Source organism: Lemur catta, chromosome 19 (assembly GCF_020740605.2).
Source record: "Lemur catta isolate mLemCat1 chromosome 19, mLemCat1.pri, whole genome shotgun sequence".
In the NCBI taxonomy this organism is placed as follows: domain Eukaryota; kingdom Metazoa; phylum Chordata; class Mammalia; order Primates; family Lemuridae; genus Lemur; species Lemur catta.
In genome coordinates, this window is record NC_059146.1 from 27,902,064 (window position 1) to 27,929,526 (window position 27,463).

At 60.8% G+C, this 27,463-nt stretch overlaps 1 protein-coding gene across 1 annotated transcript; it reads right to left on the reverse strand.

Annotated features, from left to right (window-relative positions):
- Positions 1 to 405: 405 nt before the first annotated feature.
- CIC (capicua transcriptional repressor) lies at positions 406 to 26,628 on the reverse strand. The gene is given in 22 exon segments (XM_045531576.1): positions 406 to 1,399; positions 1,488 to 1,619; positions 1,911 to 2,042; positions 2,127 to 2,278; positions 2,378 to 2,631; positions 2,938 to 3,260; positions 3,360 to 3,653; positions 3,753 to 3,919; positions 4,014 to 4,135; positions 4,512 to 4,699; positions 4,791 to 5,538; positions 5,540 to 6,022; positions 6,294 to 6,397; positions 6,786 to 7,011; positions 7,101 to 7,303; positions 8,174 to 8,339; positions 8,422 to 8,604; positions 8,733 to 8,862; positions 8,946 to 9,180; positions 9,263 to 9,412; positions 21,331 to 24,138; positions 26,563 to 26,628. Coding segments are annotated over 21 exon segments (7,560 nt in total). The 5' UTR covers positions 24,131 to 24,138; positions 26,563 to 26,628; the 3' UTR covers positions 406 to 1,031.
- Positions 26,629 to 27,463: the final 835 nt, after the last annotated feature.

Below are 27,463 nucleotides of genomic sequence, written 5' to 3' on the forward strand. Positions count from 1 at the left end.
CACATGGTGGCAGCAGGGCTCAGGGCGGACTAGTCTTCCCACCCAATGCTGCCTCTGGGCTACGACCTCTCAGGGCGTTTCTTGAGTAAAAATGATCCCAGGGCCACTAAGGGTCAACTGCCTTTCTTGCAGCCCCTTGTCTCCGGCCGCCTCTGCCAACTGCATGGCTGAGAAAGGGGCAAAGTAAAGTAGGTGTTGCAACTTCCTGAGCACCAGCACTCCCAGGCTGGAAAGAGCTGCCTGGTCCACAGCAAGTCAGGGACCTGGCCCACAGGATCCCTGTGATGGGCGTGGTGGTCCTGGAATTGCTTGCCCCACCCTGTGGAAACCCTACCACTCCATGACAATCTGGGGACAGGACTGGCACAAACACCCCTTCCCATTTAGAGCAGGCAACCACACAAGTGTGTTAAACAGGTTTAATCTCAGTCATTGCGGCTTCTCGGCACAGTAAGAAATATTGCACATGATCAACATGTTTTGTTCTGGGGATGGGGTAAAGGTAGGGGAATCACCTTCTTAGAAAGTACAACCCAAGTTGGGAGGGCAGAGGGGGTGGGGAGAGAACCCTCCCCAAGCCTGTGGCAAAGTGCAGGAGCCCCCACCCCCAAACTAACCTGAGTCCAGCCCCTCTGGGGAAAAAAGGGGTGCATGAACTCCCCCCTACTCCACAGGCACCTCCCTGTGGCCCAAGGCCCACACTACCCTCCAGCTTGCAGCCCTTACACGAGCCATTTTGCATATAGTGAAAAGCTCTGAAGGTCACACACACTCCAGTCCAGGTTATGTACAGGGGCTCGGAGGGAGACTGCCCCTGCTTCCCCTCAGCTGCCCCCCAGCACTGGGAGGGAACTGTGGGGGGAGGGGGTATATACAAGAGGAGCAGGCCTCATTCCGCCCCAAACCGGAAAGGACGAAATGGCTTTGCTGGGGAGGAGGAATCATCCTGTCCCCCCAATTCCTGCCACCTACACACTGTCCATGTCCTGAGGGGGGGGTACTGTGAGTCCTGGGATGTTCTCGAGGTTCCCTCACCTGCCTGTGACAGCTGTAGAGGGGCCTGGAGGTGGGGGAGAGGGCTGGGGGGCCCCCTCCCAGCCAGGCTGTCCGGGCCCTGACTCTGGGGGTGGAGGCAGTGGCGGGGCAGCCTGGGCCGTGCCAGAGTCCGAGCCAGGTGAGGTGGGGTCGGGGCCCCCAGCAGGGCTGGGAGTCGGGGCAGAGGCAGCAGCAGTGCCAGTGGGGGGCGGTCCAGGGAGAGGGGCCTCAGCTCCAGGAGGCTGCTCCGTGGGCGTGGCTGCCTGCATGATCTTCTGGCGCACTTCTCGTATCTTCAACTGTAGACAAACCTTGGAGGGGAAGATATCTGCATAGCGGGCCTGGAAGGCTGCGGTGGCCTGGGCTGGGGACAGAAAGATGGTGCGGAAGGCAGGGTGAGATGTGTAGGCAGGTCTCAGCCGAGTGACCCCAAAACTCTGGGACACGCTCACCTGATGGGAAGAAGCCGTGGTCCTGGAAGAGCTGCATGACCAGGGCCCGGCGCTGGTCCAGGGTACGCCGCAGTGACGAGTATGGCACTTTCTCATACTCCAGCTCCCCGAGCACATCCTCGGCTTCTGTACCTGCACCGGGAACAGGGAGCACGGTCAAGGCTACAGCAGCAGCCTGGGCCTCCCTGCCACCACCTGAGTGTCCACTCAAGCCCTCACTGAATTCTGTCTCACACGGGTTAGAGAAGGGACCTGCCCAAGGTCACAGGGCAACTTTAGGGGCCTGCTGGACCCCAGAACCCACTCTTGACCTGCTGTGCTTCCTCTCAGTGACACCCAACTCACCTCTCCCACTCTCTGCCTCCCCAAGATCACACCCCATGCCTGGGGCCCCCACAGCTCTGCCCACCATGGCACCCACACCTGTACGGTCAAAGGTAAAGATGTCTCCCTCGCACTTGGCACTCTTGGGGGTGTTGGGCTCTGAGCTGCAGCTGGAGCGTCTCCTCATCTTGCGCTTAGGCGAGGTGGGGTCCTCGGGCGCCGAGTCCAGGTCTGGTCAAACAAAAGCAGGTTCAGCAGAGGTGGCTCCAGTCTGTTCCCCCACCTACCTGCTCAAGGGGCCCAGCGCTCGCCTACCAGTAGAGTTCTTCCTCTTCTTGCGGTAAGAGCCCAGAATAGCCCGGGGTGAGGTGGCCAGAGACTGCAGGGTCGGGGAGGGCAGCACCTCCTCAGGCCGAAACTCAGGCAGCTCAGCAAAGCGCTCTTCGAAGTCTACCTCTGACAGGACCCTGCTGGAGAGTTGGCAGGGTCACCTCCCCTGCCTTGGCCTGAAGCCGCCCCTGCTCCCACCACCCCTCACGCTCACCAAGGCCCCAGCCCATGCTCACTTGTCCACAGAGTCAAAGGTCTTCTTCAGGGGCGGGGGCCGCACCTTCACCTTCTTGCCGGTACTAGCTGCCTCTTTGCGCTCAGGAGTGTCCCCGGCCGCCCTCCCACTGCTGCCCTCGCTGCTGCCGCTGCTGCCACCAGGGGCTGTGGCTGGAGCTGGGGCCGGGCTGGGAGGGGTGGGAGGCTCCCCACGACTCTCCAGGCCCTGCCCAGGGACACGCCAATCTGAAGATGAGCTGGGGAATTTGCTGGCCTGGGGTGGAGACGGGCGAGGATGGAGAACACTGAGCTCAGCCTCACCGCAGCGAAGGCCAGGAACAAAAGTGAGTGCCGAGCCAGCCCGACACACAGAGCGCTGAAGACCCAGTCACAGACTTGGGAAGGCCAAAATGTGGACCTTCATGACTAGGGGTACAACACAGGCAGGCAGGAGGGACACAGAGGACCCTTTAGCCTGAGGGAGATACACAGGCAATGGGGAGAAGAGGAGCAGGACAAAAAAGCAAAGACAGCGGACTGAGGAGCAGAGCTGCGCACCGCTATGGCTGTAGACACTCACCATGGTTTCAGGGCCCTTGGCGCTGGTCCGCTCCTCAGCAGGTGGGGGTGGTGGGGGGCTGCTCCTGGCTGTGGGAGTCCAGGTCTCTGGGGGTGGTGGAGGAGCTGGTGGTGTGGGCTGCCCCTCAAGCTCAGACTCCGGGGCAGTTGGCTCGCGGACTGGGCCAGGCTCCAGAGGCTGCCGGGATGCGGGGCCAGGGCGCCCGGAGGCACCTGCCTCAAAGGAACCCACGGGAATGCTGGCGATGGCCGCCTTCACTTTCTGGGGGGCCTTTGGGCTGGGCCGCTGGGCCTTGGGGGCCACTAAGCTGTAGGTCATGGAGCCTGCGGGTGGGCAGAAGAGCACTTGCTGAGCCAGGCCGGCCAGGAGCCCATGGCCCTGGGTTCCCCATTCACCCCGCCCCGTGTTGCTCTGACACCCACCTGTGGCACTGGGGAAAGGGCTAGTGGGGGCTGGGGTGGCAGTGGCAGGGGCCGGTGGGCCCTTGGGCAGAATGGTGGCAGCAGGTGGGGTGGTGCTGGTGGCCACAGTGTAGACCAGGCTTGGAGGAGCCTGGGATGGCTGGGCCAGGGGTGCTGAGGAGGAGGGTGCAGGGCTGCCAGGATAAAATGCCGTTATGACGGGCCCTCCAGGGGCTGCGCAGGCAGGTGGCAGCTGGGGGCTGGGCACAGGCGATACGCCCACTTGGCCAGGGGCCAGCAGCGGGGCTTGGCCTGCTAAGAGAGACAGAGAAGAAGAGGCAGAGGACTGAGTTAGGGCCCAGACTGCCTCAGCCCCACCCTGGGTCCCAGTGCTGTCTGCCAGGCCACCCTCACCTGAGAGCAGGGGCTGAACGAAGGCGGGGCCACTGGGCCCCAGCGAGGTGAAGCCTAGAGCTACAGAGCTCGTGGGCCCGTACGAGGTGACTGTTCCAGCCTGGCTAGACGCAGGGCTGGTGCCCAGGGGCAGCGCGTGCCCGCCCGCTGACTGCACATAGGTGATTCTGCCGCAGGGAGAGGAAACAGGGAGGAGTGAGGTGAGCTGGCCCCACCCCACCCCCTTCCCTGGCCTCCCAGGGAGGGCTTGGCTGCAATTACCTGGTGGAGGAGGGCAGCAGGACTTTCTGGGGCTGCGAGGTGGGTCCAGGAAGCGTGGCCGGGCTCAGGGGCGGCACCAGGCCGCTGGGTGTGCTCACGGGCACTGGAGTCAGCTGGATGATCTGTGGGGAAGGGCACCCACAGGCTGGGGTGAGCTGTGGCCCGGGAGTGGGGCAGGGGAGGACCAAGACCTAACAGCAAGGATCTAAGCAAAAGCAAGGAACACAGAACTTGGGATCAGGGCAGGATGGGAAAGATGACAACAAGAGATGGGGACAGAGAAGGAATAAGGGACAGAGAGAGGATTCCAGAGACAAGAAAAGAGTTGGTGGAATGCATAGACATCAAAGAAGAGGCAAAGTGGAAACCCAGAAACAGATGGGAAAGGAGAAAAGGAAAAGACTGGAGGAAAGGCAGACACAGAACAGTGGGATACGGAGCCAACACCCAGCAGAAGGCCAGGACAGAAAGGCGAGGCCACAACCAGGGCGCCCTCACCTTGCTGGGTGGCTGGGCACCATTCTGTACAGGTACTGAGAAGGGCGGGCTCACCAGGGGCAGCGGCTGGCCAGCCCCTCCACCCCGCACTGACATGCTAGGGGCGGCCAGGGGCACTAGTACCTTCCCAGGCAGCAGCTGGGCTGAGCCACCCGGAGGTGGGGCCTGCACGGGAGAAACTGACTGGGCTGGAAGTTAAGAGGCAAGAAAGGAAAAGGTTACAAGGGAGCCAACCAGGCCTGCGGCCCCTCTCCTTGCGCTGCCCGGCCCAGGCCTCACCTTTAGGGGGCGGGGCGGAGGGTACGGACTGCAGGATAGGGATGCCAGGAGTGGGTGCAGTAGCGGCCAGGACCTTGCCGTTGGTGGAGGTGCCCGGCGGGAGGGTGAAACGGATGCTGGTGGTGGGTGCAGGGCCGCTGGGAGCCGCTGCTTTGGTCCCAGGGGCCGGTGCTGGGGCAGGTGCCACCTGAAGCTGCTGGGGCAGCGTGGGCAAGATGTACTGCACCTGGGTGATTCCCCCAGCCTTGCCCAGGGCACCTGGCTGCAGGATGCCCAGGGGTACTGGCCCATTGGGGCCATTCCCAGCACCTGCTCCTGAGCCTGCAGTGGTCCCGCTGCCAGGGGCCCCCTGGGCAATAAACTGGACAGCAGGGGGTGCAGGGGCCCCATAGCCTGGGGTGCCCACCAGTAGGTTAGTGACAGTGGCAGGCGCTTTCCCTACGGTGCCCAGTAGGGGCCCAGCCACCAAGTGTGGGGCTGGTGAGGTGGCTGCTGCCGACTTCTTGTCCGAATACACTAAGCTGACGCCAAGCGGGGAACCCCCAGGCACCCGGGACCCAGTGCCCATTTCAGTCCTGGCACCTGCCGTGTCATTTGGAGATGCCTCAGCCCGGCCAGAGGTGGGAAAGGGCTTAGAGGCGATGGGCACAGGAGTGCTGCTGACAGGCCGCACCACGTTGGTGACCATGGTGGCAGCAGGGCGGGACAAGGGAGCTGCCGGGGCCCCATAGGCCAGTGATGGGGCCGGGGGCCGAGGGCACTCTGGCTCCACTGCCCTCCTGCTCCTCCTTGTTTGGGGGCAGGACCAGTGTCTGCAGGATGCTTCCTCCTCCACTGGGAGGCGCTGCAATGACCGAGGGGCCTGGCGGCTCCAGACCCCCCACACTTTCAGGTCTCTTGCGCCGGAAGGTGGCAGGATCCGTTGGGAGGAATCGGGTAGCCTTGGAAGGTGTTGCTGGGCCCCCAGCCCCAGGGGGTGGGGGCCGTAGTGGGCCCACTGTGCTGCCCTGACCAGACTCCTGGGCCTTGAAGGTTCCTGAGCCCAGTGAGAAGGACGTTGCTGCCGAGGCTGAGGAGGCAGGCGAAGACGAAGAGGAGGATGGGGCGGGACCATAGCCTTTACTGAAGGCTGCAGGTGGATCCGGAGGCCCTGGGGGCTCAGGGTCCAACGGCGGACGGCAGTGGGTAAAGGAAGAACGGATCACGGGTGAAAACACCTTCCGACCAAAGCCCTGGGTGGAAGAAAAAGGGAGACACCCCAGGTCAGGGAGCACAGGCACCTAGATACCCACCCCCAAGCCTGTCAGCCAGGCCAACCTAAGCCTGCACCCCTGCCAGCTGAAGGCCTCAATTCATCCTGGCTGTGACCCAACTCCCCATGGGGCAAGTAGCTTACCCTTTCTGGACTTTAATCTGTCCCCCTGTCAAATGCATGGGAGAAACAGACATTTCCCCTCCCTGGAGTAAGTGTGATGGAACACACCATATGCAACAAGCCCTCACCTTGTTGCCCTCTGGGTCCTCCCCAGAGCTGTCTCCACTCTCGCTGTCGGTCACTCGCTCCTTGCACTTGAGATCAATGTCAGTGGTGCTGAAGCCATCGTCAGCTGAGGGAGCGGAGGGAACAGTGTGGGCAAGGGGCTGGATGCGAGGCCACCCAGGAGGAACAGTCTGGAGACTGGGCTCTGGCCTCAGCTCTGGCCAAGCAGGCCGTGAGTGTTGTCTGGGAAAGCTACTCCTCAGCCCAGGGCCACGCCCACGTGCCCAATGCAGGAGCCTAAGCACACAAGGGCAAGAGCATCTAACACTGCGCCTGACAAACCGGTCATGCCGTGTCCTCCAGGTTTCCTGTCTGGCCAGGGACTTCCGAAGGCAGGACTGGGTTTACTCAGGAGGCCCCAAATGAACACATGCAGTCACACACCAGTGTGTAAAAGAAGAAATGAACGGGCCCAGGGGTCAAAGTTCTATCTGCCCTCCAAGCCTAATGCTCACCAATGACATCATCATCCCCTTCCTCCTCACAGATGACCATGCGTTCCTCGTCACTGGTCATGTCCTCACTGGCTGCGCGCTGGGAACGAGAGGCTCGGGTGGGCAACAGTGGGGGCCGCCCACTGGCTGCCAACGCACCTCCCTCACTGGGGGCTGCAAAAGGGCCTGGAGCTCCATACTGGGTGGAAGGCTTTGGGCCGGAGTACGATGTAGGGCCAGACACCATCTGCAGGACAGCGGGCAGAGAGGGTTCAGCTGGGGTGGCTTCCTCAGGCAGCCCTCCCTGCCCACCCCTGGGTGGTCTGCACCCCAGACCTGCGTCAGTTCCTGTAGTGCCTGGGTGTCTACTTCGCCGCCATCCAGGCTGTGTACCCCACTGTGGGAGAAGGCTCGGGGCCGGGCTGAGCCAGGTCCCCCAACTGCATGCAGCCGTTCTGCCCCACAGGAGCCGCTTCCTGGAGCCTTGGTGTCTGAGCTCAAGAGTGTCTGGGCCGCGACGGACAGGAGCTCAGAGGACACTGTAAAGCAGGGCGGGGGAGGGGGACTGTCACAAAGTCAAAAAGACTCTCATCAGCACCAGGACTGGCTAAATGACCTACACATATTTCTAGGTACTGGGCAGAAGAAGGCTGGAATTCCTGGGCCACTTGGTAAAAAACCAAACACAAGCTACCAGCACAGCACCTCCTTCCCGCTGGTTCGTGCCCTGTGGGGCTGCAGGAAGCAAGCCCCTTCCTGGGGAGGGAGGCGGCTCTTCTGAGACTAAGCAAGCCTGGAGACAGCAGCGCGTGGTGCTGGCTAGCTAACCACGGGCCTGTTGAGCCTCAGTGCCCTCGTTTCAGAAAGGAAATAACTAATATCCCCACCCTCATAGAGCTGCAGGGCCATAGCCACAAGATAATTCCAAAAAAGTGCCCCAGAACACTGCCAGGCACACCAGACACCCTCAGTAAGTAGAAGCAGCCGATCAGGAGCACTGTGAACTACAATGGTGCCAACTATGGTGTTGGAGGCCAGCCAAGCCGGCTCTGCCACTTGTTTGTGACTTTAAACAAGGAACTCTGCCTCTCTAAGTCTCAGTTTCCTCATCTGGAAATGGGGTGCGGTTTTGAGTACCAGAGCTCATATTCTTCATGGTGCCTGGCACACAATAAGGACTCAATAAACCAAAGTTAACGGTGAGATTGCTGTTTGGAAATCTTATCTGCGTGGATCTCCCTGGCTCTTTCACATGAAACAATTTTCAGTTTCTCTCTTGGTAGGGGTCATCAAATAAACGTGACAGAACAGAGAGAAGCTGCCAAGGCAGGGGGTGAGCAAGCAAAGGGGTAGCTGGTGGCTGTCAGGGAAGGAGGTGGCAGGGTGGGCAAGCCAAGGGGCTGACTAACCCCCAGGGGCAGCGGCAGTGCCCGTCTCCGACATGCTCCGCTCCCGTGTTTCCTTGTGCCCTCCTGCCAGCCCCAGGCTCGTGGGCTTGGCCTCCGAGCTGGACTTCTTTCGGTCCTTGTTGCACCACTTCCAATCTGGGTGGGCCTTGAAGTGGGCCTCCTTCACCTGGCAGGAGAGGGCAGGGCGACCCTTCACTCACTCACCCCACCAGAAAAAGTGTGGAGAAGCCAAGAGGAGAAGGCTTTACCTGGAAGGCCAGGTCGTGGTACTTCTGCTTCTCCTTGGGCCCCAGGGCGTACCACCACTCGCCCAGGATCTTGCTGACGGTCCGGTTGTCCTGGTTGGGGTGACGCTGGTGGACCAGGGCCCGGTGCCGCTTGCTGAAGATCATGAAGGCATTCATGGGCCGTCGGATATGGTCCTTCTCCCGCTGCATTAAACATAGCCCAGAGCAGGATAGTTAGGATACGGAGAGTGGCTTGGGTGGCCACGGGTAAGGCCAGGGAGACAAGCCTGGGTAGCCATGGGACAAACAGGGGACAGGTGGAGATGAGGCACCTTGTTGGGGCTGCGTCCATCCTTCTCGGAAGATGAGTCCCGTTCCTTGGGCAGGGCACTAAGGGACTGGGTCCGCCGTTTTCCAGGTGGCAGAGGCAACTGGATCTCAGGAGACATGATGGAGAGGAAGCTGTGGCAGGGCAGCAGGGACAGTGAGGGCCATGTCTCTGGCCACCCCACCTGCCCCCCAGTCCCAAGCCTCAGGGAACTCACGCATCATCGTGGTCACTCTCTGTCTCGCTGTCCAACCGGGGTTCTCCTGGGGGGCCAGGGGCTTCCTCCTCAGTGGTGGGAGGGGGACCCTTACCAGGTTCCACCACCCCCAAAGCATGTGGGGGTCCGGGCCCTGGGCTCTCAGGGCATGTGGCTCCAGGGGGTCGCCCAGGGTCAGCACTCCCTGTCCCACCTGGTGGCTGTTCATGAGCAACAGCTGCCGATTCAGCAGGTTCTGTGGACAGAGAAATGGATCAGACGCTCCTGGGCCACCTGAGACCCTATCCCCATGCCTTCCCACAGTCCCCCACCCTCACCTTTGCTCTGGTTGGAGGCCACTGGGTGGCTGGCAGGTTGCTGAGCTTCACTCGGCTGCACAGAGGGGTCAGGCTGGCTGGGTGCCAGGAAGGGGACTAGGGAGTGCCAGGGGAACACGGCCACAGAGCGAGGTTCCACATTCGTCCACACTGTGGAAAGGAGCCAGGTGAGCTGTGTGGCAGGAGAACTTGGCCCTGACCCCCGACTCGAGCTCTTCCCCACCCTGAATGAGGTGACTCCACCCCTTCTTTACACCCCCCCCAACCCCAAAGCCTCATGGGCTCGTTCATGTGACATCACTCAGGAAAAACTCCTCCCTGAAAGGTTTCTAGATTTATAAAAAAGAACACAGAAGCAGGGAAGGGAAATAGTACTCACGCCCCACTCCTCCCCCCACCAATCTCCACCAGCCCTGCCACCAGGGACCAGGCCAGAAAAACGATTTGCTCCTGGCACAAACCAGGTCACACTCAGCTGCCATCCCACACTCCCAAGCCCCAGAACCTGAGTTGGTGTGCGGACCCCCCACCCCAGTCATGCTACCTTCCCAGCACCCAAGCTGCCAACTGACACAGCTTCTCACCTTGATCTCACACTCCCTTTCCCTTTCCTGAGGCAGATGGCCCTGTCTCCCCTCCCCTCCAACCCTCTGTCCACTACCCACAGGCTGTAGGGTCTCACACAGCTACAGTGTAGGAGGAGCTTTCTCCTGGCCTTCCTCCCCGACAGACACCAGGGAACCAGACCTGCCCCTCCCTGGCTGGGCAGAGGTGGCTCCAGCAGCTCTCTCCTTTCACCCCTAAAAAGAATCTACTACTCAAGAAAAGGCCTCCCAGGCTCCCCCCCAAAACCCTCAGCTTATCTTTAGCCCAGCATCCAGCTCTCTTGCCCAGAAAGAGGGGAGGGTGTGGTAAACTCCTCAGAAGAAAAGGCCCAGACAATGGGGCAGAAGAAAGAATTGTTACAAGTCTCTGCCCTAAGACGGCAAAAGTGCCAGGTGTTTCCTTGAGAATATGCACGGGAAGATGCTTCCTCACCAGGAGGCCAGTCCCAGGGGTCCAATCTTCAGTCCCAGGAGGTGGGTGGTAGGAGGGTGAGCCCTGGGCTGGGACCCACCACTGACTGGACTTCTGGGGCGGGCCTAGGCTAGGAGTGGGCTTCCCCTCTCACTGCCTGGCTCCCAGGGGGAAGTGGAACCAGCCGAGGAGAGAGGCCCCTGATTGGGGAAGATGAAGCAGGGAGGAAGGAACCGCCCTGGCCCTGGTCTCCATCATTCCAGGCCTCCCCCTGATCCAGATCAACCTGACCTGAGTTGACCCTCTGCCCAATGCCTTCAGAAGCCTGGACCAAGAGAGCTCTGTACAAGGCACTAGCCTCGAGACCTGGTTCTGTGAGGGGCTGACAAAGGAAAAAGTAGACCTCAAGGAAACAGTGGACCGAGATCAAGAAGACAGCACTGGAAGGCACTCAAGACTCTATCATGACCCAGTCCCCTACCCCTGGGGCACTGCAGGCCCAAAAACCTGCTGGGCCCTCCAAACCCATAAAAGCCCCAGGGACCTGGATCTGTTCCTCTCTTCGCAAAGATCTTTCTCATCAGGGCCGCCTCATTTTCTGGGGAGTGGGGAAGAAGGGAGCCAGCAAACAATGGAGGGCAGTCCTTTGGTCCTGCCACCTCCTGAACCCCTCCCCAGTGTGCTACTCTCCAGGTTCCCAGATCTTTCTCTCCCTCTCAAAGTACACCACAAACACTGCAGCTCCTCACTCTGCTCTGAGCTAACAGTGCCTCACTCACTCACTCACTCCCGGAGCACTGTCCTTAGCCCCACTACTCAATCAAAGCCCCCTCCCCTAGGACCAGCAGGTCCCATGCTGCTCCTATTCTAACCCGCTCCAAAGCTAATTACTCTGCACCCCTCGCCTCCAATTACAGCGAACCTATTCCATCCCATGATTTCAACATCACAGCTGTCCCCAGGTACTCCCCACTCTGCTACACTCCCACCTGCCGTCACTAACCACTCGGCCCGGCCGAGCTCCGTAACTTTCCCGTCACCCCTTTACTCTGCGTCTACCGTACTATACCCCCATCACCGTTATCCGCACTCAGCACCCCGACACCTTGACCCCTGCAGTCCCAGGGCCCAAGTGCTACTGACCGAACATGCCGAGGCCACGGGAGGCCGCGCCAGACGCGGGCATCAGGGGCCTGTGGGCCGAGTACATGGTCCGGCGCGAGGGGAGCCCGGCAGGGGCTCGCACCTCCTCAGCGGCCGACGCCGCTCCGCCCGCAGCCGGCTCCTTGGCCGTCGCCGCTTGGGCCCGGGGGGAGCGGGAGGCCGTCGCCGCATGCCCCCCCCCGCCGCCCCCCTCCGGCCGCCCCACGCGGGGGTCTCCGCCGGGCGCGCCTGCGCACAGCGCCGCCTGCCTCCCGCCGCCCGGGGGGCGGGGGAGGTCAGCGCGCACTGGCCCCGCCCCGCCCCCCGGCGCGCGCGGGGGCCGTCACGGGGCGCGCGGCTCGGGGGCCATCGGCGCCGCCCCCTCCCTCTCCCTCCTCCCTCGCCTAGTTCGGCGGGCGGGGCAGGCGGGGCGGGGCGCGGCGCGCGTGCGCGGGGGCGGCCCCCTCCCTTCCCCGCTCGCTGGCTCGCTCGCTCCCTCCCTCCCTCGCAGCTCCGGCGGGTAACGGCTCTGGCCCCGCGCGCCCCAGCTGCCGGCGCCGCCGCCCCGCCTTTCCGGGCCCGGGGCCCACGGCTCAGCGCCGGGTCGACCTCCGGCCCCGGGCGGGCAGACGGACCAGCGTGCGTGCGTCCGTGCGCTCCAAGCGAGCCCCGCGCCGAACCACCGCCGCCTCCCCGCCCCGCCACTACTACGCGCTCCCCTCCCCCCGCCGCGCCTCCCCCCGCCCCTTCCCCGCTTCCCCCGCGGCCTTCCGCGCAAGCCCGGCCCCCCGCGCGTGAGCCCATTGGCTGCCGCCGCCGCGCGCGGGTCAGGCCCCGCCGCGCCCGCCCCCATTGGCCGCCCCGGGGGAACGTCAGTCATATGCAAATAAGGACAGGGCGGGGCGGGCCCCGGTTGGCCTCGAGCCGGCCGGGGGCGGGACCGCGGTGGGAGGGTGGCAGGGAGGGCGCACTGCAGTAAAGGCACCGAGCCAGGGGGGCGGTCCGGGGCGCCGCTCTGCGGAGGCCCTGGGGTTGTGCGTGGCGTTGTGTGTGTCCAGTCTATGCGAGGAACAAGCTCACGCGCGGCTCGGCCCGCTTCTCGCACTCCTGCCCGAGCGTGCCTGGCCCTCCTGGGCAGACAAACTGCGCGCATGGTTGGGCGAGCCATCCCTGAGCCCTCCCCAACTCTCTGTCTCAAACACACACACTCTTCACGGGCATACTTTCGTGCCACACCCATTATCTTTTACACACCCCACGGACACATATGCCCTCCATCTTACACCCACACTGTCACACACAATGTCACACCTCACACACCTGCTCACATAGATGTACTACCTAACACACTCAGGGTCCATCACTCCCACCCACCATCGTGCACACTCACTCACCCATCCTGTTTACATCACCCATCTCATCCATGCCCTGTCACACATGCTTCACCAACATGTATCCTCATCACACTCCCACCAGCCCACATGAATCATACAGACAACATATCAAACAGGCAGAGCTCAGCACAGCCACTGCTTGGCCACTACACACACCCCACATCCCTCCCACGCAACCACACACTCTTCTATCTTCACATACTCTCATACAGGCATCCTAGCACTCACAATGCACCCCTAATCCCCAACACATATTAACTCTGACAGATACCATTGTACTAACCCTACACTGTATAAACTTACCCTCAGGGGCACTAATTATGTCACTGCCCAGGCCCATGAGGTAGGTATACTACAGCCTCAGCTACCCAGCCTGACACTCCTCTGCCACTCAGGAACCCCTATCTAGCAGGGCACCACCATAGCTGGACCCGACCAACACCCTAGGCTGGGAGCCACTCCCTACCCATCCACCCCCCCCAAAAAAAGGCCAGGAAGAAAGGAAACTAACACTTACTGGGGCTGCTCTGTGCTGGGAGCTTGTATGTATTATCTGGTTCATTGAATCCTCACAGCCACCTAGGGAGGTATGCTTTATTACACCCATTGTTCAGGTGAGAAAATGAGCCTCAGAGAGATTGAATAAGTTGTGCAAGATCATGCAACCAGGATGTATCAACCCAGTGCTCCAACTCAAGTTCATTACTTAAGACTTCAGGGTGGACATAGGGAATTCCAAACAGAGTCCCAGGAATATAGTCAGACAATGACACAGAGAATGGTGAACTACAGAAAGGTGAGAGGGCACACTCAGAGACATAGGCAAAGGTGGGGGGGGTGCCCACCAGGCAGAGATGCAGAGGCCTTGGATCACACCCAAGAGGGGGCCTGGGGCATAGCCAGTTGAGGCAGAGGCCTGGAGTCACACTTGGGCAGGTGAAGGTTGCAGAGGCTCAGATGGACCAAGACAGGGCTCCTACACAGGTTGGGTCATCCGCAAGAGCAGACAAACCCCTTTCCCAGCCTGCCCCATCCACTGACAGAGCTGAAGGCATGGAGAGGGACAAAAACTGTAACTAGAGCCCAGAGGGGAAGGGAAGGTCTGTAGCCCTCTGACCTCCAGAGACTACAGGGCCAGACACTTGGCTGTGAGCCTGGAGGGGCTACCAGAGGGACTATTAGATAACTGCCCCCTCCTCCCTATGCAGCCCCAGACTCAGACCCTCCATTACCTCACTGCCCCAGGGACTGCAATGTGAGGCAGGAATTGAGGCTGAAATCAATGTGGCCCACTATCTCCCCACCGCTGCCCCCTCCTCTCCCCACCGGTGAGTGAGTCACCTACTGGCAAGTTAACCCCTTCCCCACTGCAATGCAACTGAAGGACAGAGCTCACAGGAGCTCTGCCCCCTGCTCCCCCACTTCTGTTGGGTGAGAAGAGGAGCCAGGCATGGCACAACAGGGAAAGAGGGCCCCACACATCTGGGAGGGTTGCACATCTGGTAGAAGACAGTGCCCATGGAGGAGGGATGGGAAGAGGCCCCTTTTGGGGCAGGGTACAACCCAACCAAGTGGGGGCCCAGCCTGGCAGGGAGGGGCACAACCAAGTGGGGGCCCAGCCTGGTAGGGAGGGGCAGGAATCTGGGCGGGAAGGGCCCCCCTGCCCTGGGCTCTGGGCCAGCCCTATACTTAGCTTCTATTGTTCAGGGTGGAGGAACCCTGGGTGGGGGTGGATTAGGAGAAGAGAGGAGGGAGCAGGTCCTATCCCTAGACAGCTCCCTCTCTCCTGCCATCCCAAACCCTAACTGGAGCCTCCCTAGTTAGAAAAAGCTGGGAGGGTTTCCCAAACTAGGGCCCCAGCCCCATCTGCGGGGGTACAAAGCCATCTTTCACTGGAGGCAGGTACCAGGCAGGACTGCGATGGCAGCCACCCCCTGCACTAACCCCTAACCAATTCCACAAAACGTTTACCCTTAAAAAGCCCCCACTACACCACCACACCCCAGCTGGTCTGAGGACAAGGAGCCCAGATGCAGACACTAACAGCGACCTGGAAGGCACAGGCAGAGGCCTGCCCAGAGGCCTGGGGCTAGCAGCCAGGGATGCTGACAGACTGAGGGACAGGCAGACGCTCTAAACTCACGGGCCACATTTATTGAGCCCTTGAGGCACCGCACCCCTGCCGGCTCCCCACCCTGCTCTCTAAGCCCGGTCCCCGCCTCAGCTCACCACCCCGGTGTCCCCAGCTCCCCTCACCCGCTCTCCACATACACACCCACCCACCCACCCCAGGCGTCGCTGACGGCCAGGGTTGCCTGGGGAACGAGCCCAGGATTGGGCTGGCGCAGCTCCGCAGGGATGGGGGGCTAAAAATAGCGCTGGGGTGAGTCAGTGTGAGTGGGGCTGGGGTAGGCAGGGGGACCAGGAGGGAAAAAGAGATAGGGGAGGTGTGGAGGAGGGTCCCCTGGGATTGGGAGATGGGCGGGATGCGGGTTTGGGAGTGGGGAGGGGTGGGGGAAGGGGGTGTACAGGCGCCGGAGCTGGGAGGGCTGGCGCAGGCTGAGGGAGGCGCCACTGCCCGGGCAGAGGAGGGGGCGCCGCCCAGCTTTCCCCTCCCATCCCCGCGCTCACGAGATTTTCCACTCGCCGCCTGGCCCCCAGCCAAACCCAGGCAGGCCCTACAAAGCCGCTTTGTGCTGGGAGGGCGGGCAGGAGCCCGGCCGGCCTGACACCCACGCGGGCCACGGTGGGGCGCGGGCCAGCTGGCACCCGAGTTGTCTGCGGGGGGGCGTCCCCACCTACCCCGAGAACACGGCCGCGCAGGGGTTAATTGCGCAGGGCCAGGGAAGAACTGGCCTTGACCAATCGGCGGCCGTCGGGCGCGATGGCAGCCAATGGGAAGGACGGAGGCCCGACGCTGGGGGGGCCTAACCCCAGGGGCGCGCTGGAACCCGCACCCCTAGGTGCCAGTAGGGGCTGGGCGCCGCCCTCACCGGGTGCCGTCCGGGCCTACATAGCTCCTGGTGCATCCACGTTCCCCGACTACTACTCAGAGAGGGGTAGCATCTTGCAGTCTGGAAGCAACACGCCCAGGATTTGAACCCAAGCCTGCCAGGCTCCATAATCAGCTTTTCCGCCGAAATGGGGGCACAGGGGTTCCCTGCTCAGGCCCCGTGGGGAGCGGGAACAGGGGACAAGGTGGGGGCAGAGTAGGCAGCGCGGCGGGCTAGGGTCCAGCCGCCTGCGGTGTAGCCGCTGCCGCCGGTGGTAATGGGAGCCAGACGCCGTCGCCGCCGCTAATGCGCCTCCCTCCCGGCCACTAATGGAGCCATTAATGCCTGGGCGCCGTGGGCTCCGGGACGCGCCTCCCCCTGGCGCGCATGCGCGCATCGGCCTCCCCGCCACCAGCCACCAGGAGGCAGCCTGACCCCTCGCAGCGCCGAGTGCGGTCGGTTGCCAAGCTGTGGGGACTAGGATCTACTCCAGGAAGTCACCAAGACTCACCACCCCTGCATCCTCACAAGCTCTCCTTCTGTCATCCTTTCCCCCAAGCCATCCTCGTCTTCCCAGCCTAGGCCTCGTTCCCCTCCAGGGCAGTCTCCAGGAGTCTTTGATACCTAGATCCAACCTTTTTCCTTCACCTGCTCTAAACACTTTCGTGGCTCTTTACGGGCCCCAGAGCAGAGCCTCAGCTTCTCAGCCTGACATTCAAACTGGGTCTGGACTCTTGTCAGCTCCAGCCTCCACTGGCCAGAGTGCATGCACTTTCACTCCTCCTGGCCTTTGCTTATGCAGCTGCCTCTGCCTGGGTTGCCCTTTCCTTTCTTTCACTACTCTGAAATCTACTTATTCCTCATACTTCAGCTCCAAGATCACCTCTCATGAGAAGCCTACGGGAACCTCCCTCATCGACCCCCCATGAGCCACTGAGTTGTCCCTGTCCCCTGGCTTCCCCAGACGCGTTATCTCCCTCGGCTCATCCTTGCCTGTGCAGCCTGCATCCCTGCCTCCCCAACCCACTTGCCCCAGGACTGTTCAGCCCTGGACCTGGCAGAGGGATGAAGAGGGAGCTGACTTCTGGTGGTGGAGATGGGGTTCATTGTTTGAGACAAAATGGAAATCATGGTGGACAGAACCTGGACTTGGGATTCAAGAGACCCAGGCTCAACCCCCTTGTCCTCTCTCTAGCCCTCATTTTCCCCACCTGCCCTAGTGTAGTTGGTGGGTAGTGCCTGGTCTTTGAAGCCCTACCCACTGGGGTGGACCACATCCAGTACTCTGTCCAATGGAACTGGCACCAAATGTGTCTCTTGAAAGGCAGGGAGTAGGGGGAGGTAGGGTGATCTGGGTCATGCCCTCTAGCAGGTGGGCAGGCACAGGAGCTACTTTCCTGCCGCCCCCCACAGCCGGATCTCCTAGCTTGGCCCATACAGCCCCCGCTTTCCTGCCTGTCTTGGGAACAGGTGCTTGGATGGTGGATGGGTCTGCAAGTTGGATCCCAAATCTTCTCAGCAGCTTTCAGGGACAGCAGTGGGCAACTAATTTGTCAAGGAGCAAGAGGGGGCTCCTAGGCCTCACAATCTCCCAACACTCCCCAAGAAGGGAGTAGGGGACTTACTGCTTAGCAACCGATCACTGCCTTAAAAATCAGAACACCTGATGTGCACAGGGTGGAGGTGGAAGGCTGGGATGGGGGCAGCCAGTCTATCTAAAGAGTGGGGGAGGGAGGGCCAGGGCTGGGCCAGAGACACAGGATCCCAAGACTGGGAGCCAAAACAGAAAGAGGGTGGGCTGAAAGCTCAGACAAGGACCGAAATCCAGGGAGGAAAAAACCCAGAAAGTTCCAGAGAGCCAGACTTAGAGAGACAGACAGACAGACAGAGATCTAGAGAGAAACACATAGACAGACCCAGAAATAAGAGACCAGAGAGACATGCAGGAACCCAAGAGTAAGACAGACAGACCTATGGTGGCTCAAAGAGCGACGGACCATCAGGCAGAGGCCCAGGAGAAGGGGCAATGCCTGTCAATAAGGGGAAGCCCGGCAGGCAGCTGAGAACTGGGAGGGAGGCCATGCCAGGAATGGGGGCTAAGACATCTGGCCTCCTGGACTGGGGCTACAGGCACTCTGGCGGGTTCCTTTCCTGGGAAGCAGGCGGGAAGAGTCAGAGGGAGGTGGCAACAGCAGCTGGCTAGCCATGCCATGTGCAGAATGTGGAGAATGCCGGGCGCCTGCCCCAGCAAGTCCCCCAGCGGAAGCAAATGCCTGGTGGGGGGCAGGAGCAGGCAGGCTGCCCTGGGCCGCCCCCTCACACCTGCTGCCCTCTGATGGAGGGTCAGTCCCTGGCATGGGCCAGCAGAAGGGACCAGGACTGTGGCCTCTGTATGCCACTGGACATGGTCTGCCCTATCTGGGCCTCAGAGGGAGAAGGCCCCAAGTTACCTGCCTGCCTCTCAAGGGCTTTGGGAGGCCTGTGGGAGAAGAATGAAAGGGCTGGCTGTTTGGGAACCTGAAGGCAGCCTGGACACCTCAGCATGGGTGTTGTCAGGGAGGCGCAGCTCAGAAATGCCAGGACAAGCACTGGGCAAGTTCTGACGACCAGGTGGCCTCCAGCAAGGGGCCTCCCTTCCCTGAACTTCAGTTCTACCCCTGGGTAACAGGGTTGGTAATCATAGCTTCACAGCATTAGGCAGATTTGATGAAATGGCCCCAAGCCTGGGGCTGGGCACATGGCATATCAATAAAGAGTGGTTATTATTATTGTTATCATTTTTCTTTTTTTTGAGACAGAATCTCGCTCTGTTGCCCTGGCTAGAGTGCCGTGGCTTCAGCCTAGCTCACAGCAACCTCAAACTCCTGGGTTCAAGCAATCCTCCTAAAGCCTCAGCCTCCTGATTAGCTGGAACTACAGGTGTGCACCACCACACCTGGCTAATTTTTCTATTTTTAGTAGAGACAGGGTCTCGACCTCCTGGCCTCAAGTGATCCTCCTGCCTTGGTCTCCCAGAGTGCTGGGATTACAGGCGTGAACCACCGAACCTAGCTTGTTATCATTAGTATTATTCTTGAGAGTACTTAAGGGCCTGGGATCTGGAGCCAGACAGCCTGGGTTCAAATCCTGGTACTCTCTCTTCCTAGCTGGGGGACCCTGGGCAAGTCACATCCTCTCTGGCTGCAGTTTCCTCCTCTGTCAAATGGAACTAATAATTGTACTGACCTCCTGGAGCACTGAGAGGAGTCAGTGAGCAAACGCTCAGCAGGACGCACTGAAGTGTGCAGGCACAGGCACGGCCAGTGCTCAGTTATCACTACTGTAACTTTTGGTAATGATGGTCCTGCAATCTGGAGAGGCCTGGTCCTGCCCTTATCTGGCTGGATGAGATGCTCCTTTTGTCAGGGCCTCACTTTTCTTCATCTGGAAAATGGTGGCAAGAACCCCTTTTGGGCCTGCTCTGGTAGACTTGAGCATCACCTGCCCCTGTGCCCTTCCCCCACAGCATCAGTGGGGGGTCACATGAGATGACGCTATGGAGGCAATGTCGGGGCCTATGGGCATGTAGGGGGTGACATGTATGTGGTGGTTAGAGACCCTGTGCTTTAGTTTCTTTATTGACCTAAGGACACAGATCTTGCTGTGACTACCTCTGTGAAATGTTGTTGATGTCACCTACAACAAATGTAAAAACTGTTGGGGGCAAGGCGGAACACACAACTCACAACCTCAGTGCCATATATGAGCATAAGGGGCGACACAGCCCCTGTGTCCCTGTGCCCTGGCTCTGGGGACAGGCCTGGGCTGGAGCTCCTTCCTGAATTGACCCCTGTCCCAGCCCAAGCCACAACAGCTCCTACCCCCATCCACACCCCTGCCTCCTTCCTCCCTGGCCTCCCTGCCTCTGGTATCAGGGACCCAAACCTGCCCTCCATGGTACAGCCGTAGTTGTATCTGCTCAAAACCTTAAGTTCACAAGTCAGGTCTCTGATCTGACCCTCGCTCACCAATCCAGCTGTACATCCCAACACTCACTAAGCTTCTAGAGCCCTTGACTTTGAAGATTCAATATCCTGCTTTTGCCTCAGGCCTTTGCACAAACTCTTCCCTCTGTCTGAACGTCCTTTCTGCCTGCCTTGCTGGTCTCACGTGTCACATCCTTCATGTCTCAGTTCATACACCCCTATCCCCGCTTCCAGGAAGCCCTCCCTGACTTCTCGGGCTGGATCAGTGTCTTCTCTGGGCTCCCACAGCCTCCTGAGCTTCCCCCACCCCATCCCTGACCACTCTGGACTGTCACTGTCTAGGGTGGGTCAATCTACTCCAGGGGCTGTGAGCCCAGTGAGGGCAGGACTGTGTCCTAAGCACCATCCAGCATAGGACTAGGCAAAGAGAGGCCCTGAGTCAAGAGTGGATTAATAAATAAGTAAATAAGAAAAAGATGATAGGGAAGGGGCTACTGACAGGTCTGTCACCTTCTCTGTGAGTCGCTCTTACGAGGCCCAGTCTGGCCTGAGTCCCTGGTTCTCTGGCACAATCTCAGAAATGCCACTACTCTCCCCACGCCCGGCCTCAGCCCTCCAGCCACACTGGACTTCCCTCTTCCCTCCTAGGCTGCTCCTCCTGCTCTGAGCCTTCCCGTTGCCCTCCTCCCAGGAGGTTCTTCTCCCCACTTCGCTGGTTCCAACTCATCTTTCAACCCTTGGCTTACACACCCTGTCCTGAGGGCAGCTAGACTAGATTCACACCTGGAAGAGCGCCCAGCACAACCCCGGCTCCCTCCATGGCAATGACCACACCTGTGATATTTACCGGGCGCAGTGGTGAAGACGAGGGCCCCAGTCCTAGTCCTGTCACTTCCTGGTGAAGGACATGTTAGATAGAGCCTCAGTCTTCCCATCTGTGATCCAGCACATTGGCGAGAGGTCAGGATTGCCTGGGTTTGAGGGCTGCTCTGGGATTTACTAACCAGGCTACCCTGGGCAAGTTATGAACCTGGCCTCAGTTTCCTCTAAACAAGCATAATCATAGCTCGCCTCTGGGTCGTTGTGAAGACAAAATGAGTTAATATTTGAAAAGGGTTTAGAACAGGGGGTGTGTGGTGAGTGCCATATTATGGGGTGGGTATGAAAATTCACCAAAGTAACCCACATGCATTGCTTATCACGGTGATGACCCTGCTCAGTCCCCCAAGACATGGAAGCTGTCACCACAATTATCATTCTCTGTTACCCCATCAGCTCCATGGAGACCTGACTCTGCACTCAGTACAGATTTGCGGATTGACGGACCCCTTGAGAGTGCACTCTCCAACAGCAGGCCTCTGGAAACAGTAGATTGAGCCTCGGAAGTCCAGTCCCTGGTCTGACATGTGAATTCCCACTGCAATCTCTGTGCAGAGAGGAGGCCAGCCTCCCCTTGAACCCTTCCTGAGGTGGGGAGAGCTCACTTCTCGAAAACCCAGCTTGCAAGAGCCCCTGTTTGAAGTAAGCGCTCACCCAGCCCGTCCAAAACCTCTTACCTGTTCCAGGCCGGCCCATGATGACTTCCTTCTTGGGGGCAGGATGGCTGGTGTAGCTGCTGGGCACCAGGACAGGCAATAGGGCAGCAGGTGAGGGGTGGAAGGCCACAGGCTGGAAGGGTGAAGAAGCCAGACCAAAGGTGGGCATCGGCTGGGCCACAGCAGTCGGCGCGGCTGGAGGCACAGTGATGGGCACGGGGGCCGGCAGAGGTGGGGGCAGGCCAGGCTTCCCACTGGCCACCCCGGGGGGCACCGGGGTCTCACGGCAGCCCCGCCCAGGTCCGCCAGCCCGTGCCTCACTGGAAGTGCCCACCTCCCCAGGGAATTTGGAGGGCAGTGGCACATCAGGGTTGCGGACAATGACGGGTGAGTCCCGCTGCACAGCAGGCACCCTGCGCACGGAGGGCCCTGGATCTGAGGTCAGGCCAGCAGGTGGAGGCAACAGCAGCAACGGCGAGGGCTGGCGGGAGCGAGAGAAGGGCACGGCAGGTGACACAGCCCGGAAGCCAGCCGGTGTAGAGGGTGTAGGTGTGTGGGACACTGAGTCCACACCAGAGTCTAAACTGTCGCTCTTGGGGAAGTCTGGGGCGGCTCCTCCACCCCCTGCGCCAGGGGCCCCTAAGGCCCCTGGGTGCGGCAACAGCTCTGTCTTCCGCCGCCCAGGGCTGATGGGCACGGTAAAGGTCAGGTTGGTCTGGAAGGTGGGTAGGATGCCAGAGGAATGGCGCTCTCGGGGGGCAGGTGGTGGTGGGTGGGCACCCAGGTCTGGTGGAGTCAGCACGCCTGCCTTAGGCGTGCTGGCGCTCAGGTGGCGACTGCGAACAGCTGTGCGCTGGATGACCGGCGAGGCATTGATGGGACTGAAATTGGCAGGGCGGAAGCCGAAGAGAGGTGAGGGTGAGGGTGACGGGGCTGGCGAGAAGGGCGACTGCGTAGAGACAGGCGAGAAGGAGGGTGTGCCCGAGCGTGAGCTGCCCAATGACACCAACATCACGGCCGCCTCACATTCGTCAAACTCAAAGCGTGACAAGTCAGCAGGGGCCACGAGGCGTGGCCGAGAGTCTCCACGGGCTGCCACGCTGCTGGCCTCACTGTCCCGAGATGTCTCATCACCCCAGTCGAACTCGGTGCTGCCCTCACGGGCTGCCACGCCGGCTGGCCGCCCCGCCCCACCAGGCCCACTGTCTGCCAGGCCCTCCATCTCTTTGGTTCGCATGGACAGGTGGCGTGAGCAGTAGCCTCGCCGCTGTGACTCCTTCATGCACCCATCTCGTGAGCACAGCCGTCGCCACTGCTTGCCGTTGAACTTCTTTCGGATTCCATTGGGTGTGCAGACCACATCACCTTTCTTGTACTTCTGCTGGGCGGCTGTCAAAGGTGTGCGGGCCCGGGCTGCTGGTGCGGCCCCCTTATCCAGCGAGGCCACACTGCTGCTACGGCTGCCGCCCTGGCTCCCTTCCTGGCAGGGCGAGGGCTGCTCACCAGGGCGGCCAGGACCGGCAAAGGCTGGAGACTTGGGTGGTGGCGACAGGAGCTGGGGTGGGGGCAGCGGGAGCAGGGCTGGGGTGCCCAGGGCTGGTGGGTGCTTCTCCTCACCCTCCTCGCAGTGAGCGCCCAGATTGCCACCAAAGCTGATCTTGGAAACCTCAGCATCCTCGGGCTGCTTCGGGTCTAGGGCAGCAGGGCAGGGTGGCAGGGTGGCCCCAGACTCAGCCTGTTCTTCCTCAGGGCCTGTGGGGGGCTTCCTCAGCAGGGCCTCAGGTTCCCAGGGGGGCCGCAGCAGGCGCAGACTGGAGCGGGCCACCCACACGGCCTCCTCGGGCTCACGGTGCAGTGGCTGTGGGGGCTGTGGTAGGGTGCCCGGTGGGCCTGGCTGGGAGCTGGGGCCAGGGCTGAGACGGATCTTGTAGGCAGCTGGCTTGGTGGCCACCTCCACCACCACACCTTCCCGGTAGGCAGCCACACCGGGCTCCACACAGGTACAGACGGCTGTGCCTACCACCAGCGCGCCAGGCGGTGGTGTGGCATCCAAAACCACATCCACACCACCACCTGGCACCCCCTCATAGAAAGTCAGGGCCCGGTCACCAGGGAACTGCACACCCAGGTCCTGGCTTCGGCGCACCTGGCGCACTACAGCTGGCAGGAAGAGTCCATCACCACGCCGAGCCAGCACCCGCTGGGACCGCAGCTGCCGTAGGTCATAGCCACCACTGGTGCCACTGGAGGGCCAGGGGCCTGGACCACAAGCCTCAGCTGGCTCGTCCTCCAGGTCTGCTGAGTGCTCACTGGCTGTGTCGGTGGAGGAAGAGCGGGTAGAAGTGGGTGGCCGTGGAGGTACACCCAGGGCACTGGCCTCCTCAGGGGTCCTCACCCGTTCTTCAGGGGCCCCAGCCATGCCACCGCCACCAGCCCCATGCTCCTCCACATACTTCTTCTTGGGTGCTCGAGACTTGAACGTGGCTGTCTTTCGGCTGAGTGAAGGCTCCCATCGGCCTGCCTCCAAGTCTCCCTTGGGGTCTTCGGCTGGGCCTGGGGCTGGGTCACCAGGGTGCAGCTCCGGGGGCGGCCCCTCAGCCCCAGGGCCCTGCTCAGCCTCCTCCTCCTCAGCCTCCTCTGCTTCTTCTGGCCCAGGCTGCTGCTGCTGCTGCTGGACCTCATCTTCGTCCTCCTCTGGCTTGTCACCCTCCCCAGCCCCTCGCCGTCTCAGAGCCTTGGCCCTCGTGGCTGGTGGGGACTTGCTACCGCTGCCAGGACCTGAAAGGCCGGTGCATGCTGAGTGCTTCTTCATTGGCTTCATCTTTTGTCCTGCCAGGTGGGAGGGCAGACAATGTTCATCGGGAACAACTCAGGAAACCCCCCAGACACAGTGTCCCCCAAGACTTCCCACCTGCTGAGTCTACTGCCTCAGTTCTATGATCCCCAAGGCCTCCTCCCCAGCCACCTCCAACTCATGTCGGCCCTTGGCCAGCACTCAGACACAGACCAGCACCCGAGTCCCCTGAGCATACACACTTTGGCTTCATGGAGAACACTCACATACACCTGCTCTCTCAGCAGAGGATAGGATGCACATGCTCTGAATGCCCAAGGGGATGAGAGAAGCACTAACAGTTCACACCAAGGGAGCACTCCCCTCATCCTGAGCCCTGGTCTAAGCCTGCCTTTATTAACCCATTTCATCCTCACAACAGCCCTAATAGGCAGGTGCTACTATTAGCCTCATTTTACACTTGACGAAACCAAGGCACAGAGAGGTTAAGCAATTGGTCCAAGATCATCCAGCTAGGAAACGGTGGAGCTAGGGGCTGAACCCAGGCAATCTGGCTCCAGAGTCTGTGCTCCTGAACATTTCAGTGTGCTGCCTGTCACATGATCCAGAGTGCATACTTACTCACACTGTCGCCATCCAGAGGGTACACACACTCAGACACACACACATGCACAAGCACCAAGTCACAGAAAGGGAGGTGACTGGGCTGTGATATGAGCCTCTTTCCACTGCCCCCCCACTCTCCCTCCACCCCTCTGGGCGGCCTGGCATGGCTAAGCATTGTGGGAAGGAGTGGGCAGCTGAGAGTCCCGAGGGATGGCTGCCCACTCTGCTCTGCACCCCAGGCCTGCCAGGTACAGCCATCTCCCCAGATCCTGGCAGGGAGCAGGCAGGGGCATGTCTGGGGCAATAGCTCATACCCAGTGCTGCCACGGGGCCGTGCATGAGCGCGCACACACACACACAAACACGCACGCGCGTACACACACACACACACACACACACACACACACACACACAAGCACACGTCATCACACAGTGGGACACAGAGCTGCACCCCAGGGTTTCACTGTCACACTGGATGAGAGCCTGCCCCTCCCCCCACAGCACCCAGCGTGATACCCACAAGCCCAGCCCCCCCTTCTGGCCTGCATGCATCCCCGCCCTGCCTGGGCTGGCTCTGGCAGGATAGCTGAGTTGGCTGGCCCCCCCAGGCCCCCAAATATGTCCTCCAACTCCAAGTGGGGATAAGTGGGATAAGGTCAAAGAAAGCAGGACAAGCCCAACAGGCCAACCTCACCCACTTCCTGAACAGTCATTACTGCCCGCCCCCTTTCAAGCTGCCCTGAGAAAAGAAAAGGGGAAAAAACTTTACTCTGAAGTGACTAAGAGAACATGAGAGGCCAAAAGGAGGTTTCCAGGAGAGTTGGGGGGCCCAGGACCATAAGTCAAATACAATAAGAGGCACCCCGACTCAGTCTTCAGGCTCCCCAGGGACCCCTGACCTTATGCTCTCCCACTTGGGGCCTGCTCCTCCTGTGGACTCTGCAGTTCCAGGCCTGCCCCTTCTTTGGCCAATCCTGGGGTCCTCATAGGCAGAGCCTGGAGGGTCCGGGTCTGGCACTGAAGTACCCAGGAGTTTGGCAGCCATCACCACCTTCTCCCCACTGACCTGCTGGGCCACGGTCTTGGGGACTGAGATCTGGCCCCAGTCCTGCCCAAACACAAACCTTTGCATACCCCACCCAAGGCCTACAACCATACCACCTGGCACCCCTAGACTCTGCTGCCTGGTGCAGCCCCTCTTCACCCCAGAAACCCAGCTTCATTCTTTCCCCTGGGGCCTACTCTCTTCCTGTCCACACCGCTCTGGATAACTCCCACCCAAGGCCCTATGGGCCCTCACATCTCTCAAAATCTGAGCAGTAACTCCTGAAGCCCAGGCCAGCCCAGGCCCTCTTTGGGGTCTCCTGCCCTCTGCTCCCATGAGCCCTCCTGGCACCAGCTTCTCTGCCACTCTCTCTCCCATCCTGTAATCACCTCTCCCTCTGACTCTCTCCTCACAGGCCCTAAGGCCCCCTCCTCTGTCACCCCCTGCTTGTCACCCGCATTTATCTCTGTCACCTATTCCTCCCAGTCACTCTCCTGTCAGCCATCTCTCCGGACCTGTCACCTCTCCTTGTCACCCCCTCCAACTCTGTCCCCTCCCTCTCCCTGTCACCCTGATCGAGTCCTGTCACCCCTCCATTCCTGTTACCTGTTCTCTGCCCACCACCCCCTCCCCAAGTCACCCCTTTTCTGTCAACCCATCTCCACTTCCTCCACTCCCTCCCCCCTTCCCACCATTCCGCCCACCCCTTTTCCCCTGTACCCCTTTCCCGTCCCTGCCACCTGTCCCCTTTCAGCCCCCAGTCCCCCGGACCCCCACTTCCCGTGTCAGCCCTGGCCCCGCCCCTCACCTCGGGCTCGGCGGGGTTTCGGGGCGGGGGGCCGTGGCCCCGGCTCAGTCCGGTCCGGTCCCTCCCCGCCCCCCCTCCGGCTCTCCCTCTCGATTCTCCCTTTTTTTTTTACTCCAACACACAAAATGGTGAATGGACCTGCAACAGCTGGAACAGCTAGCCAATCAGCGGCCACAACCCCGCTGACCGGCGCCGGCCTAGGCCAATAGATATCCGAAGCCTGGTCGGCTCCGCCTCTCGACAACGAGCGACGCTCACAGCGACCAATCGCGCCCATCCGGCAGCGCTGGGAGGAGGGGCCAAAGTCCAAGACCGGCCTCCCTCCGGGACCGACACCAACCTAAGCCTACGACCGCCTGATCTGCCTAGAGTCCTGCCCTACAACAAGTGACGGACACCAGCCTTGACCAATTGCAGGCCGTCTTAGTGCCGAATGACAAATACAGTACCCAGTCGCCACGCACCGTAGGCCGGAACCCAGCCTCTGTGAGGGACAGTAGCCAATGAAATGGAAGAAGGTGGGGCTAAGGGAAGAGTTCTCCAATGAGCGTGCTTAGGAGGCGTGGCCCGAGCGTTTGTTGACCGGCTAGTCGCAATTCCTGCTGGGAATAGTAGTTTTCTCACGTCTCTGACCCATAGTCCACAGTACAAGGCAGACTACAACTCCCATGTGACAGACTGCCTGGAGCACCAAAGAACCCTGGCGAGGAGAAAAAGTCGAAAAGGGCAGTTCATCGTGACTCTCACTGGACACAAGGAGTATCTTAGACCCAGGGCCCCAACTCACCCGGATTCCTGGCTCTGGCGTCGCCGGTGGCTCCTCTCAGTGGCAGCGGTAGCGGCACGAGGGGGAGGTGCGAGGAGCAGCCAACCGCCACCCGCGAGCCCCGCAGCCAATCAG